General features: G+C 42.7%; 1 protein-coding gene across 3 annotated transcripts in view; it reads left to right on the forward strand.

The window, feature by feature from the left end:
* Nucleotides 1-17,073, forward strand: part of USP48 (ubiquitin specific peptidase 48) — a 52,554-nt gene extending 35,481 nt beyond the window's left edge. For all 3 annotated transcript variants that reach the window (XM_014534334.1, XM_014534332.1, XM_014534333.1), the window contains 8 exons: nucleotides 747-877; nucleotides 1,223-1,329; nucleotides 1,997-2,101; nucleotides 7,589-7,744; nucleotides 11,556-11,681; nucleotides 13,433-13,481; nucleotides 14,669-14,695; nucleotides 15,991-17,073. In XM_014534334.1, the coding sequence (XP_014389820.1) occupies nucleotides 747-877; nucleotides 1,223-1,329; nucleotides 1,997-2,101; nucleotides 7,589-7,744; nucleotides 11,556-11,681; nucleotides 13,433-13,481; nucleotides 14,669-14,695; nucleotides 15,991-16,013 (724 nt within the window). In that variant the 3' untranslated portion in view covers nucleotides 16,014-17,073. The remainder of the gene's footprint in view (nucleotides 1-746; nucleotides 878-1,222; nucleotides 1,330-1,996; nucleotides 2,102-7,588; nucleotides 7,745-11,555; nucleotides 11,682-13,432; nucleotides 13,482-14,668; nucleotides 14,696-15,990) is intronic.
* Nucleotides 17,074-17,380: the final 307 nt, after the last annotated feature.

Raw genomic sequence — 17,380 nt, forward strand, 5'->3', positions numbered from 1 at the left:
CTCATCTGCTGATGGGCACTTAGGCTGTTTCTAAATCTTAGCTATTGTAAATTGTGCTGCTATGTACATAGTGGTACATATGTCCTTTCTGATTGGTGTTTCTAGTTTCTTGGGATATATTCCTAGAAGTGGGATCACTGGGTCAAATAGTCATGAATTTTTGAGGATTATCCATCTCAGAAAGTATTTCTTTAAACACACACACACACACACACACACACACACACAGTAATGTTTTGCGTGGTTAAAATTTTTTCTAGCCTTGGCCAGTGTGGCTAGGTTGGTCGGAGCATCATACCATGCACCGAAAGATTGCCAGTTCCATTGCTGATCAGAGCACATACCTGGGTTGTGGTTGTCCCAGTTCAGGGTGCCTAAGGAGGCAATTGATGGATGTTTCTCTCTCTCTCTCTCCCTCTCTCCCTCTCCCCCCACTTTTTTCTTAACCCCCCTTCCCTTCTCTCTAAAATCAGTAAAAAACCATATCCAACTACCTTCTTTCTCAATTTAGGTTTTTGAGATTTAACCAAGTTGATTCATGTAACTTCAGTCCATTTTGTTTCTTTGCTTTGGTAGCATTCGTTTCTGTGGAAAAAAACACCCAAACTACTGTTCCTCGTTGCTGCTGATGTGGCTTCCCCCTCTGATTCCTCTGTATTAAATGCTGGTTGTGATGATTTCTGTTTAGGAGACTAATGGATAATATCAGTTCTCTGAATTAAGGCATGTTGTGTTTTTTTGCACAGTATAGCTCTCATATGGCCCAGTGAGTGGCAAATGATACAAAAGCTGTTTGTTGTGGATCATGTAATTAAAATCACAAGAACTGAAGTGGAAGACGTAAATCCTTCAGAAACACAGTATATTTCTGAGCCTAGTAAGTTTTCATACTGCTTTTGGTTTGCGTAGTGAAGAGTTGACATTGTAAGGGAAGTAAGAGCATGTGGATATTATGTCCTCTACTTAAAATTAAAGGTCCCATGGCAGTCCAAACTAATACTCCCCGGGGGGGTGGGGGGTGGGGAGCCATCATACAATTATGTCATGATTTGTACGTTTATTTGTTGATAGTAAATGGGTTTCTATATTGTTGCTATTTGCATATAACAGTGCAACAATTCAGCAGTTAATAGAAAATATGAGTAATTGTTGAATGAATACTCACTGGTAACTTTGATACATGTTTTTAGATATTTGGGTCTTCTATTTCCCTTTTCTTTAGAACTCTGCCCAGAATGCAGAGAGGGCTTACTGTGTCAACAGCAGAGGGACCTGCGTGAATACACTCAAGCCACCATCTATGTCCATAAAGTTGTGGATAATAAAAAGGTACCAGTCCCTCTTGTGGCCCTGGCTGGTAATGGCCAGGCTCGTGCTTTTCACTTGCTGTTGGGAGTTTCCCTGAGGACTGCCGAGGATCACATTTTTGTTTCCATGGAGCTTTTGGTATAAAAATTAAAATTAGACAGGAATTGAATACGAATGGTTATGTGGTTGCTGGTGGAATGAATATTCGGCACACAAATACTTACTGAACGTCATCTGTGTGTCTGGAAGGGCTTCACTGCTGGGGATACAGTGGTGAAGAAGACAGACAAGGAACCGGCCCTCCAGAGCATTTGTGCCTCGTGAGTTAGATCAAGTAGCATTGGGACTCCTGTCTGAACCACGTGACAATCAGTGTGCCGGGAGAAATGCAGAGCACCTTTGAACTGCCGCAGAATAACACCATCGTTAAAGCCGATCACAGTGACTGTTCTGTGCAGATCACTTACATTACGGTGGCTGCATTAGATGCAAGAATAAACCACAGGATAAACTTAACCTGTTACAGGAGGATACAGAGCCCTGAGTCTTGAACCTCTGGTGTGTGTGTGTGATCCCAGCGGTGATAAAGGTGTCCCTCCTCTTGATGACGGTGGGCAGCCAAAGCCCCTCCGTGACTCATCTTCTGAGGTCTGACCTACGTCTGTCTCTGCTTTCCTCGCACGTTCAGGTGATGAAGGATTCCGCTCCAGAGTTGAATGTGAGCAGTTCCGAAACAGAGGAGGATAAGGAAGAAGCTAAACCAGACGGAGAAAAGGACCCAGACTTTAATCAGGTACGTGTTGAAGCGGCTTTTCTTCGTCGTACCTTCGGCTGTGCTGGCAGGGAGGGCAGCCTCTCCGTGCCCCAGGCGTCTCTCCACACCCGTGTGGGTATTGGGCCTCGACACCCTTCGTTCCCTTCGTTCTGGTGGCATGCAATAGCCGTCCTGATGTCTCATGAAAAGCTGTGGGCAGCATTATTACAGAATCACAGTAACACATTTTTAGCTAGAAAAGAAGGCTAAAACAAGACCCATATCTTGGTTTGTTGCTTAATCATGGAATCTTTAAGTATGAAAAAGCCATCTTAGATTTCCTCATAAATAAAGTAAACAACAGATTTAATAATGGAGTTTATAGATGAGATTTTTGGGTCTGTAAGTAGACAACTGACCATGTCAACATTAGTCTTTTCTATTCCGTTATGATTTCCTATCCCCTCTCCTTTTTTGGTTGCTTGATTATATTCTGCATGCTCATTGTATTGGGGAACTTGTCTTAAGAACAGGAAATAACGTAGGAATATGTTTGGTTGGTGTACAATGTAGATAAGTTTGATCTTCTTCAAAAGTCAGGCCACTGTGTTCCAGGATATTCTATGGATACCCTAAATTCATTAAATTTCTACTCTACCTAGAGTTTAGTTTTAACAGATGAGAGATTTTCTTTCTTTCTGCCAAAATACAGGGTAGTCAAATGATGGTTGTCCTTCTCCCTGACGGAGTAAGTGGTATAGTGATCATCTGCTGTATCTGTGAGAGCGGAACTCTGGGCTGGTCCTGTCTCTGCTCACCGATCCTGCTATTTCATTTTTAACATCGATGGAGAAAGTCTGAAAAGCCCTCTTTGACTTGAATCTTGGTCTCCCCGAGCGAAATGTTACTAGTGGTTTCCCAGTTGTCAGAGAGATACGTCAGCATTTGCTTTCTGTGCTGTCGCATCTCATAAATGTTAACTGTAAAACACCTGTGAGAACAAAATCGTGCACTCTGTGCACCATCCTTCTGACAGCGATCAGCCACTCTTGTTAAAGTTGTCCTACCAAGTTCGTATTCCCATCAGTCAGCATTGGGGGCCTTGGCTTCAGTGCCAGTTCAGATCTATACATTTCAAAATACGTTTTTATTGATTTGAGAGAGAGAGAGAAAATCATTGAGAAAGAGAAACATTGGTTGGCTGCCTCCTGCATGCCACACTCCTGACTTGGGATCAAGCTAGCAACCCGGGCATGTGCCCTGGCTGGGAATCTGTGCATGGGATGACCCTCAACCAACAGCCACACTGGCCAGAGCAGCATGTATACATTTTACAGGAATGCAGGTTTACAGCCCTGAGGGGATATTTTCCTCTGGCAAATAACCCCCCTATTAAAATCCATGTGCATATATGCCTTCTGTTATGTGGGATGGTTTTTGAGATAACAGAGTCAAATAATATGTCTCTTGGTAGGAGTTTGCAAACCTCTCTGCCTTTGTAACCTGTTTGTTGTCAACTTTTTCATATCTCAAATCCTTATACAGTTCATCTTCCATGATCTTCACAGATCTGCAAACAAGTCTGTTTGCGTTTCTAGTTGATACATTAAAAGTGTGTGTGTGTGTGTGTGCGTGTGTGCACACGTGTGCATACTCATCCTGATTTACAGCTTTATTCTCTTTTTGGTTTGCTTGGCTGGCAATACCATATGGTTGTTGTTTTGTTTTTAATATTTTTATTGATTCAGAGAGGAAGGGAGAGGGAGAGTTAGAAATATCAATGAGAGAATCATTGATCAGCTGCCTCCCGCACGCCCTCTACTGGGGATCGAGCACACAACCCGGTACGTGCCCTTGACTGGAATCGAACCTGGGAACCTTCAGTCTGCAGGCAGATGCTCTATTCACTGAGCCAAACCAGCTAGGGCAATACCATACGGCTTTATTACCTCTCGGGTGTATGGTTTAATAGTCCATTGGGAATCTCATCTTTTCCCTATATTTTTTACTACCTGTGGTCACCAACTCACTTTCTGTTCCCTCTGGTAAACTTTAAATTAGTTTGTAAAACTTGACGTGTATGTTCTTATTGTTCTTAGTTTCTGTTATTTCAAGCTTTGCTTTTTCATCTAAAAAGTATTTAGAAAACTCTTCACATTTTCAAGAGATTTAGGCTTTTGGAAAGCTGACTTTTTTGAATATGTAGTTTTATTCATTGGTCATAACCACATCAGTTTACAAAAGTGAATGTGGAATTCTTCAATGTGGATGACAACAGATTTCACATGTACAAATATGATAGAGGACGTTGGGAAACATTGCTTTTTATGCTGTAATTACATTTTATACTTTGTAATTTTCTTCTATCTTCTCCTTGTTTGGAAGTTGTAATACTCTAGAATGTTTTAAATAGTTCTTGTCCCACAATAAAATCTCAAGTGTAACCTTCCTTCTTTAGAAAAGAGTAGAGTCCCAGAATATCAAGTCTTTTCAGAATGCCAGCCTCCTCAAACCTTTTCTTTGTAACAGAGTTGACCCTTGAGCAACACTGGGTTCGGGCTGCTGACCCTGCGTACAGTCAAAAATCCACGTATAACTTTTGACTCCCCAGAAATTTTCCTAATAGCCTAGTGTTGACTGGAAGCCTTATCAATAACATACACAGTCAGTTAACACTTTTTGTATATTATGCATAATATATACTGTATTCTTACAATAAAGTAAGCTAGAGGAAGGAAAATGTTATTAAGAAAATCATAAGGAAGAGCCCTGGTCGGTGTGGCTCAGTTGGTTGGGCGTCACCCTGGGCACCAAGAGATTCCCATCTGCACATGCCCAGGTTGCATGCTGGATTCCCGGTAGGGGGCGTGCAGGAGTTAGCTGCTGATGCTTTGCTCTCGAATTGCTGTTTCTCCCTCTCCCTTCCTCTCTCTCTAAAAATCAATGAAAATATTTTTAAAAATTAAAATCATAGGAAGAGAAAATACAATTATTCTATTTCCTGGGGGGGGGCGGGGGGAAATCCATGTTTAAATGAACCTGCAGAGTTCAAACCCGTGTTGTTCAGGGTCAACTGTACATTACAGTATCTCAGTACATAGATAGCTTTTATAATTGCTGTTTTAAATCCCTCTAATAGCAAATGATTTCTAGTTGTCCTTAATGGAGATGAAAAAATCTCTTTTCCTCTTTTCTCTTAAGCTAGATCAACACAGTTCCTTTGACTTTGACCTAATCTACAATTTAGGTTAATAATGAACCCAGTATTGGTTATCACTTAGGTAACTAAAAGCCATTTAAAACCAATGGGCTGCTTTTTGTCAGATAAGTTGGATTTAAATTCTATGGATTTTTTAAAAAGTAATTCTGGGAAAAGCTTTTAGACCCATTTAAAACCAGTCATTAAAAAATGTATCATGCTTAATGCTCAGGGCTTTGTTATTTGGTTGTGTTTTGTGTTCCTAAAGTAAAATTTCACATTACTGTAGATATTTTTCCTAATTGTGGAATTTAGGTCCAGTTTTACCTTTTCTTTCAATAGTCGATCGAGATTAAGAAAAATGTTTCATCGGCTTTAACTTTTTATGAACTCCCATGTTTACTTAACCTTTCCTGATGACTGTCACAGTCATTGGACCTAGCCTGGTGCGGTTCCTAGCCTGTGGGCATCACCCTAAACAAATGCTCTTCTGTGTTTGCATCCTGATCCTCTTCCGCTTCGTAAATCTCTGGAGCTCCCATGGTAATGACTGTGGCATCTGTGTCCATAATGATCCCGAAACCGCTCTGCTGTGCACAGCTGACGAGCCAGTGCCTCATGGTTACCTCATTCAGATTTCATTAAACCAGGGAAAAGGGTTCTTTTTTGTTTGTTTTTGTTAATCCTCATCTGAAGATATTTTTCCCATTAATTTGTAGAGACAGTGGAAGGGAGGGAAGGGGAAGAGAGAGAGAAACATTGATGTGAGAGTGACACACATTGATTGGTTGCCTCCCACATGTGCCCTGACCAGGGCCAGGAATACAGCCTACAATCCATGTATGTGCCCGTGACCAGCAGTTGAACCTGTGACCCCTCATTACGTTGGTTGATGCTCTAACCGCTGACCCATACCGGCCAGGGCCTCTGTTAGACTCTTGATGAGGCATTTATAGGATGCCTTGTAGAAGCGGAAGAGGATCAGGATGCAAACACAGAAGAGCATTTGTTTAGGGTGATGCCCACAGGCTAGGAATTGCACCAGGCTAGGTTCAACGATTCTGACAGTCGTCAGGAAAGGTTAAGGAAACACGGGAGTTCATAAAAAGTCAACGCTGATGAAACTTGTAGAATGACATTTGGTCCTTACCTATTATTTTTTCCTTAAGACTAGTATAAGATGTATTACGTGCCCATGTGTATTCCTGTATTTTGTTGCTGAACCACCCTTAAGTTCGTTATGACATTTCACATCTGAATACTTAAACCAGCATGGAAGTGTTTAAAGTTCTCAGCAGTTTATACTAAATTTCCATGTCATCTCAAAAACATTTAATACAAATAAATTAGGATGATGAATTCAACTAATAATCTTATCCTTGGCCGGGTGGCTCAGTCATTTAGAGAGTCATCCTATACACCAAAAGGTTGTGGGTTCAATTCCTAGTCAGGGCACATACCTAGGTTGTGTGTTCGATCCGTGGTGGTAGGGGCACATACAGGAAGCAACCGATCAATGTTTCCTCTCTCTCTCTTTAAAATGAATAAACATATCCTCCAATGAGGATAAAACAGAAATAAATCTTGCCCTAGCCGGTTTGGCTCGGTGGATAGAGTGTCGGCCTGCAGACTGAAGGGTCCCAGGTTCGATTCCAGTCAAGGGCATGTACCTCGGTTGCGGGCACATCCCCAGTAGGGGGTGTGCAGGAGGCAGCTGATCGATGTTTCTCTCTCATCGATGTTTCTAACTCTCTATCTCTCCCTTCCTCTCTGTAAAAAATCAATAAAATATATTTAAAAAATTAAAAATAATGAACTCTCTTAAAAAAAAATCTTAAAGTTTTCCAGCATATCACATGTCTTCTGATTTAAGGTCAGACATATCATTTTGCTTTTAAATGTTCTTTTTATAATGTCTTCTTAAAACAATCTTGGAGCTTACATGCAGTTAGAAGAATTATCTCATTCATTCTTTTCTTTATTCAATTCTGTGAGCCTGCTAAAAATGAGTCTCTACTTATTTTTTTTAAATGATATAGGAAGAAAAGATTATTTTTTAAAAAATTATTTATTGTTGAAAGTATTACATATGTCGTTCCCACCCCCACCCCCATCAACCCCCTCTAGCCCACTCCCACCCCTGCCCCAGCCTTCACCACCCTACTGTCTGTGCCCATGGGTTATGCATATATGCATACAAAGTCTTTGGTTGATCACCTCGACTTACTTCTGACATTGAATTTCAATCTTTAGGGGACTCATAAGTAGAGCACGAGTAATACTGTGGATTATTTCATTGCTTCCTTTGTTTTGAATCTTTATTATAGAGCAACGGAGGAACAAAAAGGCAAAAGATATCCCATCAAAATTACATTGCCTATCAGAAGCAAGTTATTCGACGGAGTATGCGGCATAGAAAAGTTCGTGGCGAGAAAGCACTTCTTGTTTCTGCTAATCAGACACTGAAAGAATTGAAAATTCAGGTGAGGACAGCATAACACTGAGTATGTTGTGGACTAAAAGGACCTTCATAAATCCCTGCTTTCCACCCATGTTCATATGTGTAACTGGTTTTTTCTAGGTTGATCTCTAGTCATGTATTAAGCCACTGAGAAGGTTTTATTGATTTCGGAATAATGCCTGCAGGGCCTCAACATTAAAATAACTTATTCTTTAAAATGATCAGAAGTTTTTAGAACAGACAAGCTTTCTATGAAGATGAAAGTGTTTTTGGATTCTGAAATTTGAACAAGTTCTGAGTAGCTTTCCAACAAGAAACACTGAGTGTCAGTTTGTTAACTTGTCGGGGTTGTTCCAGAATAATTGTTCTCTCACTTTATTCTGGTGTATGCTTTTCTCTGACCACTTAATGGGCATCTGAGCCGATTATTACCAGGATCTTCTGTCAAATTTAAGGGGATGTAAAAGGCAGCTGCTTAATTGTTTATTGGATGAGTCAGAAATTCTTTTCATCATAATATTTTTGATGTCAGATAAGTCTGTTTGGTAGAATTTTAAAATTACCTTCACCTCTCTTCTCAGACTGGTGTTTTCATATTGTTTTGTAAAGATCCATCTCACATCATTTCCTCTCTGTCCCCCTAAAAGCATGCATTGCTGTACAGATCAATTTAATGAATGCAATGTGGGCATTGTGAAAAGGCTTCACGGAGTGTTAGTTCTCGGCGCTAAAGCGGAAGGGCTGTAAATGAGCGTGCCACTGGTATATCTCACAACGCAGGCAAAGGGGGCTGATAAGTTCAAGATGTCCAGGAGGAAAGTCTGGCCCCTGATCTGTTTCAGTCACTGCTATATGTCCAAAAAGCTGACCAAATTTCCCTCGTTGCTGCTTTCATGTGGCATAGTCTAATGGTTATGCATCTTTCTTGTTGCTGATATTTATCATTGTGATTGAGGCAAAAGTACAGGCTTCCTTTGAGGGTGTTATGTGTTCCAGATTGTCCGGGGAACAGCGTTTCCCTCGGTTGAACCCATGGCTCTGGAAATAAACCTGTTGGCACAATATCTTCCCTCTGTTTATTGTACCTTTTCCATCTGAGAAAGCTTGCTTCTGTCACCGGCTTTCTGCCTGTCAGTGGTAAACCTCGAACATTCAAACCCTTTCAAGGGCACAAAGAGCCCCTGTGGTGGAGGCATTTGAAAAGCCTGTGCTGCTTCTATTATGGACTACCATTTTTGAAGAATAAGTCAAAAAGTCAGCAGAAATCACCTATCTAGGATAGGAGTGTGTAACCTGCACCGATGGGTTGTTAGGAGGCAGCAGCTGTTCAAGTGAACGTCCCGAAATGGGCTCTGCTCAGACAGTTCCTTTACCGTGTCCTTCCTCTCATCTCCCACCTGCTCAGGCACCGCTGTGATCTAAGCAGGGTCCAAACAAAGGACAACGAAATGCCATTTCTCCTAGCTGCTCAGTGTGGCAGCTTTGAAAGTGTCGACTGGATGTGACCCTTTTACCCCAGCAGCCTGGGCAGCATCGGGGCTTATGGTGGGCATGCGTGTGATCCCCGCTTAGTGGTGGTGGGTGGTTTTTTGAAAAGCCTGTTTTTGTGTTTGATGGAGCCTTTCCTCCAGGGAATACTACAATTCCAAGTTAATAGAACGACAAGCTTTATAAAACTCAATGGCTTAGCCTAGACATATCCCTTTGCAGTTCTTTAAAACCTGAAGAAACTTGCTTTGCCAGATTACTAATTCATCCACCTATGATGCCATAAAGCAAATGAAGTATAATTTATTCATCTCCTTTCTCAAAGGATGCAGTGTTTTATTGTGTTATTTCATTTTCCCAAAAATAGGTTTTGAGTGGGTGGTATTGCCTGCCTTAGAAAGGAGGAAGTGTTGGCACAGGTTAAATGGCTGGCAGTGGAAGCCATTGCTCGTACATTTCCTTCTCTCTCTCTCTCTCTCTCTCTCTCTCTCTCTCTCTCTCTCTCTCACACACACACACACACACACACACACACTAGCAAGCAGCAGGGAGCCACTCACCGTTAGGAAAACATTGTTCCCTAATTGCTCTATAGATCAGGAAAGCTGTATCTACTTGTTAAACACACTTATATAATATTAGTTCTACTCAAGCATTCTCCTAGTACTTACGGTTTATGAGTTATTGTACCAAAGGCCTCCATGTCTTTAATTAGCCTGTTCCCTTGTTCTAAAATCATTTTCTCCTCATTAGCACACACTTGTTCATTTTTCCTCGAATCTCTTCTACAAAACCTGTCCTGGCGTCCGGTTGTAGAGCTGGCTGTTCTCTCTTCCGTGTCCCCCTGGATCTTACCCGTACCTCCCGCCGCCGCCTTCACATTGTTGCTCTCACTCCTGTGAACTCCAGAGTGGCATCAGTCACTTTTATCTTTCTTGCTCTTAGCACAGTATTTGACAGGTAGCTTCTTATTAAATGTTTCATTAGTTCTAGAGTGAATTTTAATGTCCTTGTCTGTGTGCTCAAATAATAAAGTCTGAGCATCGGCCCCTCACCGATCGTGCTTGTGTCCAGGGGTACTTGTTGTCAGTCCATAGGGTGGTGCGAAGACCATTAGCATTCAGGGATATGAGCCAGCATTCCTCCAGCCACGCAGCTGTGACATTTCCCACATTCGTTGTATGCGATGCCTCCGTGTAACTGGTCCTTCTTCACAGGTCCCGGGGCCTGTGTGCTGGGCTGGCTTTGGTAGAACTGTCCTGTCGATTCTTCTCCCTTCCCAGAAATAGGCTTATTGCTTCATAGGCGGTTCTTGATGATGTCAGTGCACTGTAGCCACCCGTCCCTGTTTGATCGATCCCTGCTCGCTTCTCGGGGGCTGATGTCCTTTTGAGAAGTCCCGTCGAGGTTCTTATTTATCTGTGTGCTGTTATTAAAACCACTTTTGTGTTCCCAGCTGTCCCAGCACGGAAATCTCCTGGCCCCTGTTATACACACAGTTGGCTCAGGCTGCTTTGCTAGGCTCGTTTTGCCTTCCCAGGTTCAAAGGGTAGAGGAAGAGAGTGCATGGAAAGGTAGGATGGTTTTCCTCTACATCATGGGTATAGGAATAATGAAAAATACATGTAATAGAATGCGCTCAAGAAGGATGTAACTGAGTCATGAAGCATAATAAAGTGCACACCGGGAAATAATAAAAATGAACAGTTTTTCTGAGTTCGAAAATGTGTAAGTATTATACCTAGTAGTCTTTCTGAATGTATTTACTTTTTAACACTTGGCTAGAACTAGGGTCCTTACCCTTAAGGAATTCATATTTTGGTTCCTAGATGAATGATCAGTCTAAGAATATGTGTCCCAAGGACTGAATTGTGTAGTCCAGGCTGCTTGCTAGAGGAATCAAAGCAGAAGGAAGAAGAGTCCAAATCACCTGCTGGTTAATTTAAAGACTTGATGATTACAAGGCTGTGGGACTTGGACATGGTCACTTGGGCTGATGACAGTAGTGGCCCTGCCCGAGCCTCATGACCAGAGGAGCTGTCAGCCCAGCCCCACCTTCTGCTCCTTTGATTCCCCCCCACCCCCACCCCCACCCTCGGAGAGGTGATAGGCGCAGGACTAAAGGATCTGTGGGTATAATTGTTTCTCTACCAGCCCTCCTAGGGGAGTTCCCAGATGTGTTGGGATTGTAGCCTCAGTAGGTAGGTAGCAAGTGGGCTGACTGAACACAGTAATGTCTTTTGTACTCGAGTTCTTTTATTTTTTAAGGAATCTATTTATTCAAATGGGGTATAAGTCTCAGCATTTTGCTTTATACCAACTTTCTTTTCTTTTTTTTTTCTCAGATCATGCATGCATTTTCAGTCGCTCCTTTTGACCAGAATCTCTCCATTGATGGAAAGATTTTAACTGATGACGGTGCCACCCTCGGCACCCTTGGAGTCATTCCGGAATCTGTCATTTTGTTAAAGGTAAGTGACGGTTTCTTACCTGAGGAATTCTAGAAGGTTTTTTCCTTCTCTTTTCTCTGGAACTTTTTAATGATGCACACCCACGTGTGAGCTGCTGCAGTGGTGGTTACGGCTGCCCGGGTCCTCAGCAGGGTGTGGTAACAGGTGACAGCCATGAATTCGTGCTGGCGTCTTGGTTCTCCAGCCGTGGCCGAGCCGCAGAGACTTAGAGGAGGTCATGGCATCATTGAAGTTTTCATAATTTTGTTAAAAATAATGGATCTAGATTGAGCCTCCTCCCTAACTCTGGATCAGCAGAATTAACGATACTTCTACCATGAAAGCATTCGCTCATTTCCTCCAGGCTCAAAGATAGCAGCCAGTCATGTTAGGAATCACACGGACCCGAGGCTTAGCCACAACAGTCAAAATACGTTTGGTTGTCTTCATGGGATTCTTGTCCAGCTGATGGAAACTCGCTTTGGGTAGAATGGATGTAGGAGGTATGTTAGGTAGTAGGGCTTCTCAGAAATTGTCACAGAAAGTGAGTCATTGAACCAGCCTTATTTGCCCAGTGGTTCTCGTGTCTAGAGGTACCTACTCATCACTTTCATTTGCTTCTTTGTTGTTTCTATGTGGCCAGAAGCATCCCCACTGTGCTAAAATGTTCATAGGGTATTTGAACGGTGACATAGATCATACCCAGGCGCCTCAGTTCTGAGGAGATAAGCTAGGCCCTGGACATGATGGAGCAGACCCATATCTGCCCCACACATACACACACCCTCACCCTGCCACCTACCCCTCCTGCTGTTTACTTTCTCCATTCTTGGAACTGTAGGTTCTGTGGAATTATTTTGAAAACCTATTGAGTTGCTGAGTCCTAGGAGGCCTGTCTAAAATCCTAGAGACAGTGGGTTTGTACTTCTGATGGGCAATTAGATTCTCCACTGGCCATTGGCCCCTGTCCTTCCCGCTAATCCCACCAGAAGCTCGGGCTCTGTGTTGGCTTCTGCCCTAAAAAGGATCAGGGTGTTTTGTTTTTTTTTTGTTTGTTTGTTTGGTTTTTTTTTTTTGTTTTGTTTTTTAAAATATATTTCACCGATTTTTTACAGAGAGGAAGGGAGCTTGTTAGTGAGGCAGGAAAACAATGTATTTTTAACCTAGTTAGTATTTTTATTTTTATTTATTTATTTTAAAATGTATTTTATTGATTTTTTTACAGAGAGGAAGGGAGAGGGATAGAGAGTTAGAAACATCGATCAGCTGCTTCCTGCACACCCCCTACTGGGGATGTGCCTGCAACCAAGGTACATGCCCTTGACTGGAATCGAACCTGGGACCTTTCAGTCTGCAGGCTGATGCTCTATCCACTGAGCCAAACCGGTCAGGGCTAACCTAGTTAGTATTTTTAGAGGACCAGTCTGACTTTAATTCCTGCCTAACTCGGCCACCACCAGCATGTGAATTCACATTAATTAAACCAGTTTAGTAACCTTGGTATCTAAACATCTCTACATCTAGAGGTGTTTTTAGGAGTTGGAAAACATGCCACATACAGTGTGCAGTTTTGCGGGTGTTGAGTTTAGACCCATTTCAGGCTGGCCACCCTCCGTTAATCCTCAACTTCGCCGGCTGTGGCTCGAACCCAGTTCTCTACTGGACAGTGTTTAGATTTGTGTCTTGTGGCCACACAGTAGTCGGCTCCTGGGCCAGACTTCCTCCTGGCTGCCTCTCCCTTATGTTTTGAATTGTCTTCATTTGTTGTCTAGGCTGATGAACCAATTGCTGATTATGCTGCAATGGATGATGTCTTGCAAGGTAAAGGCAAATTTATTGTAGGAATTTGTTGATTAACTTGTTAGAAGGATGTGGAATTATAGATATTTAAGCTTTCATCTATAATACTATTAACCTTAAAAAAAGCGTCTACATGTTGTAAATGGAAAGCAGGGAGAAGAGTAGTAATTATTTAGCTGACCTGAAAAACACACACACAAAAACCCGAAATAAACGTCAGCCTACAGATGGAAGAGGTCATCAGGAAGCAAAGCTAATTCAGATCAGGCACACAGGAATGGGAGGCCCCAGGCACCCCTGAAAGTGGGAGTGAGGTATGAGCCTAAAAACAGGAAACCGGCTGCAAAACTGTATAGGAAGCAGGTGGACACCTCGCTGTCCCCCAGATCCTCACAGCCCCTCGCTTTACCTCCATGTCACCCTGCTTCTTCCCCCGGCACCTCAGATGGGCAGTTAGAGTATGTGTCTCAGCTCATTGAAGAAGTTAAACTAGAAGGTGAGGCCGAGGCCCGTTACTTCCCGGCGCACACCCGGCGTGGGTAGGAGCCGCGGGATGCAGGCTTCGGGAAAGTGGAAGCGATAGACGACTGTTCTGAGGCTCACAGGTCTTTAAGAATTTGCCCTTGAGTTGGAGATGGTATAGAGAAGATGAAACACATAAATATTGCAGAGCTACCGACTCAGAAAACCGTAAAAACCATACCAGACAAGCAGTGTAGCCACAGTACACCAAAGGGTTCGACTGTGAGCAGTATTAATAAAATTTAAAAAATAATGTGAACGCTGGAGATCAGCCTAACAACAAAGGACCACAGTGTCAGGAGGAAGTGTAGCTGGTCTCATTCCGTGAGGAATTGTCTAAAATAGTGGAATAGCAATATAAGCATGTTATTTAGAAAAAAAGAGGTTGCACACCATAAGAAATGGCTGCAAGAGTCAAAAGTGGTTCCTTCCGGCATGTGGGGATGGGAGGAGGGGGGCCAGCTCCTGAGGTCAGCCCCGGGGTTGTCTCCAGGCTTCCCTGGAGCCGCGCCGAATGTAAAAACGAAGAATGTCATCTGATAATTATCACCCATAACTTCCAAAGTAATGATTATGGGTGAAGTAATTAAAAGTTATTTTAAACCTCATCTTGGGCATTGACATGATCTTGTTACTTACTATCTGTCACGACAGTCTTTCTAATTTGGATTTTTCCCCCCCGCCAGTGTGTATGCCAGAAGAAGGGTTTAAAGGTAAGTTACATTTGTCATGTTCTGTTCGTGAATGTCAGAGTCATACTGTAATTTTCTATTAAAGTGAAGGCTATAATTTGATTTTAAAATTTAATTCCATCTGAGTCTCATGACTGAAATTAATTTTAGTTAAATGCATTTTTTATTCGAGCTTCTTCGTTATCCTTTTCAGCGCTCGGGCCTCCAATGGGGCCTGTGTGGTCGCAGTATCTACTGGCACATGTCCGTTCTGCTTTCTCTTGTTTGGCGGGGGTGGGGGGAGGTTGGGGAATTAGCTAGTGGCATTTCGAGGTTTATATTTAACCTGTTTCCAGTTCACCCTGTCAGTCCCATCTGTGAGCAAAACAGTTTGTGTGCAACTGATAAGAATTGGAGGAGAAGAATTTGCTGAACTATATGAGGTTCAGTGAAAAGGTTTCATTAATCTATTTAGAATGAAGGCATGTCTTGGGTTATTACTTTAGATAGAAACACAGCAGTGCCTTGTACTCCATCTTGGCCGCTATAGTTGTGCACACCAATGTTATTCACTAATCCACCAAGTACAGACCTTTGGCATTTACTGTTGCCATTTTAACTGGTGGTGGCCGGCTCCAGAGGTCCAGGCAGGTTGTGATTTTGCCCAGGAGTCGTTTGAATCGGATGTCAGGGTGCCTTTGCTAAAGGAAATGAGTGAAGGAGCCACTGGCCCGTGGAAAGCCTTCCTCCCAGTGCCCCTTTGTTGTCTGCGTATCACGACTGCAAAGAAACCCCTGTTGTCACAACCAAAGCAAAGCAAAAAAAAAAAATTTTTTTTTTTTTAATGAACAATGGCCATCTGATGAGTGTCAGTCAAATCTCATTAACTGCATGAAGACAACACATGGCTTTGAACAGAAATGGGATTTAGCTGAAAAACCTACAGTTGGCTGATTTTTAAAAATATATATATATATTGATTTCAGAGAGGAAGGGAGAGAGAGAGAGATAGAAAATAGAAACATCAATGATGAGAGAGAATCATTGATCAGCTGCCTCCTGCCTGCTCCCTACTGGGGATCGAGCCCGCAACCCGGGCATGTGCCCTTGACCGGAATCGAACTCAGGACCCTTCAGTCCGCAGGCCGACGCTCTATCCACTGAGCCAAACCAGCCAGGGCGTGGCTGCTATTTTTTCCTGCCCTTCAGCGCCAAGGGGCTGCTGCACTCATTCATTAAGGTGCATAGTCCCTGGGGTGGTGTATTCTGGGTGAGTGGAATGCATGGACTCTGAATTTTTGGTTCATAACTATACCTCCACGTGTTTTTTTTCCCAGGTACTGGTCTCCTTGGACATTAATCTTTTGGACCTTTCCTGGCTGCTAAGAAATGACCAGAAGGGAAGAGGAGTTTGACATGTTAGGGCATTAAAGAAAAGCTGGATTTAAGAATTGAATCATTACGTGACTCTTCCAAAAGGCAGAAAACCATTCAAAAGTGACCGTCCCAAATGCCTTGTGTCAAATAAAGCCAATTGCACTGAAGGGCCTCAGACTTGAAGGAAATGTTTCAGGTTTTCTATTTAAGGGGTGGGGGTGGGGGAAAGGCGAATAAAGATCAAGCCAGTTTAGTAGCAGTAACAGTAAATCATGTTTACATATGAGATTTATAATCGCGGGAGGGAATAAAGTTCTGTTCTATTTCCTTGCTCGAGTTTCATGCCAGATGCATTGGCCCATAAGGGATTTGTATCACAGTAAATGGGACGACATTCTGCTCTGAGCTAAAAGTAACTCTTTAGAGACGTAATCTGCTTACCAGTACCTGTCTTTGATTCATATTTTACTTTCAATAAAGCATGAAAGTGAAGAACTTGCCATAATTGTGGGAAAGTGTCTTCAGATTAGATTGCTCTCCACGTCCGCCTCACACGCTGCCCGGCGGTCTGTCTCTTAGTGTTGGGCACAGGAGGGGGTACCTGTGTGTCTCCTGCAGTGACCAAGGGACTCTGCCTCGTTTTTGGCTTCAAAGGCTTTTTGCTTTCAAGCCTTCCGGAAAGGACGACGAATGTTAAAACATGTGGTAACATCTTCCTCCAGTTCTGCTGTTATTCAGAAGCAGAAAGTCAGACCCGCCTGGCACTATTGAACCATCCGGCCTCAGAAGAGCGGAGTGGACTGAAGTTCGTGTGGACGGCACAGGCTTTTGTAAAATGTCTTCCTGTCTCTCAAGTCCACCATCCCTTGCATCTCACCTCTCTTTTTGAAAACATTCTTCCGGAATGGCCAGAAAGGATCTTTACATCACTTTGTTTAAAGAGAGGGGGGAAAGTGGCCATTTTATCTAATTCAGGATTATCGTTATGAGCAACATACAACCGAAGCAATATTCCTAAGAACATTGAAGGACTTTTAAATAGAGTTTACGACTGGAGTTTGTTTCGCTGTTTCTTCTGTTGAGTATGTATGTACATCTCTGGGGCAGAGATGCAGACTTGGATGTCTCTTTTGCTAACGTTTTCTTTTAGCTCTAGGTTTGTGCTAGGTTTCCCGCTCCCCCATTTCTAAACATTTAAACTCAAATAACGGAGGGGAGGCAGGTTTCAATTGGAGGGCTAGTCACCCTGGCAGCATCCCTTTTGAATAGCTCTTTTTATCAGAACAACCATGGCTTTTGGGCAAAATTATAGCTTCTTGTGTTTCCCCTCTGTGTTTGCAATGTCTTCAG

Source organism: Myotis brandtii, unplaced genomic scaffold, assembly GCF_000412655.1.
Source record: "Myotis brandtii unplaced genomic scaffold, ASM41265v1 scaffold129, whole genome shotgun sequence".
Lineage (NCBI taxonomy): Eukaryota > Metazoa > Chordata > Mammalia > Chiroptera > Vespertilionidae > Myotis > Myotis brandtii.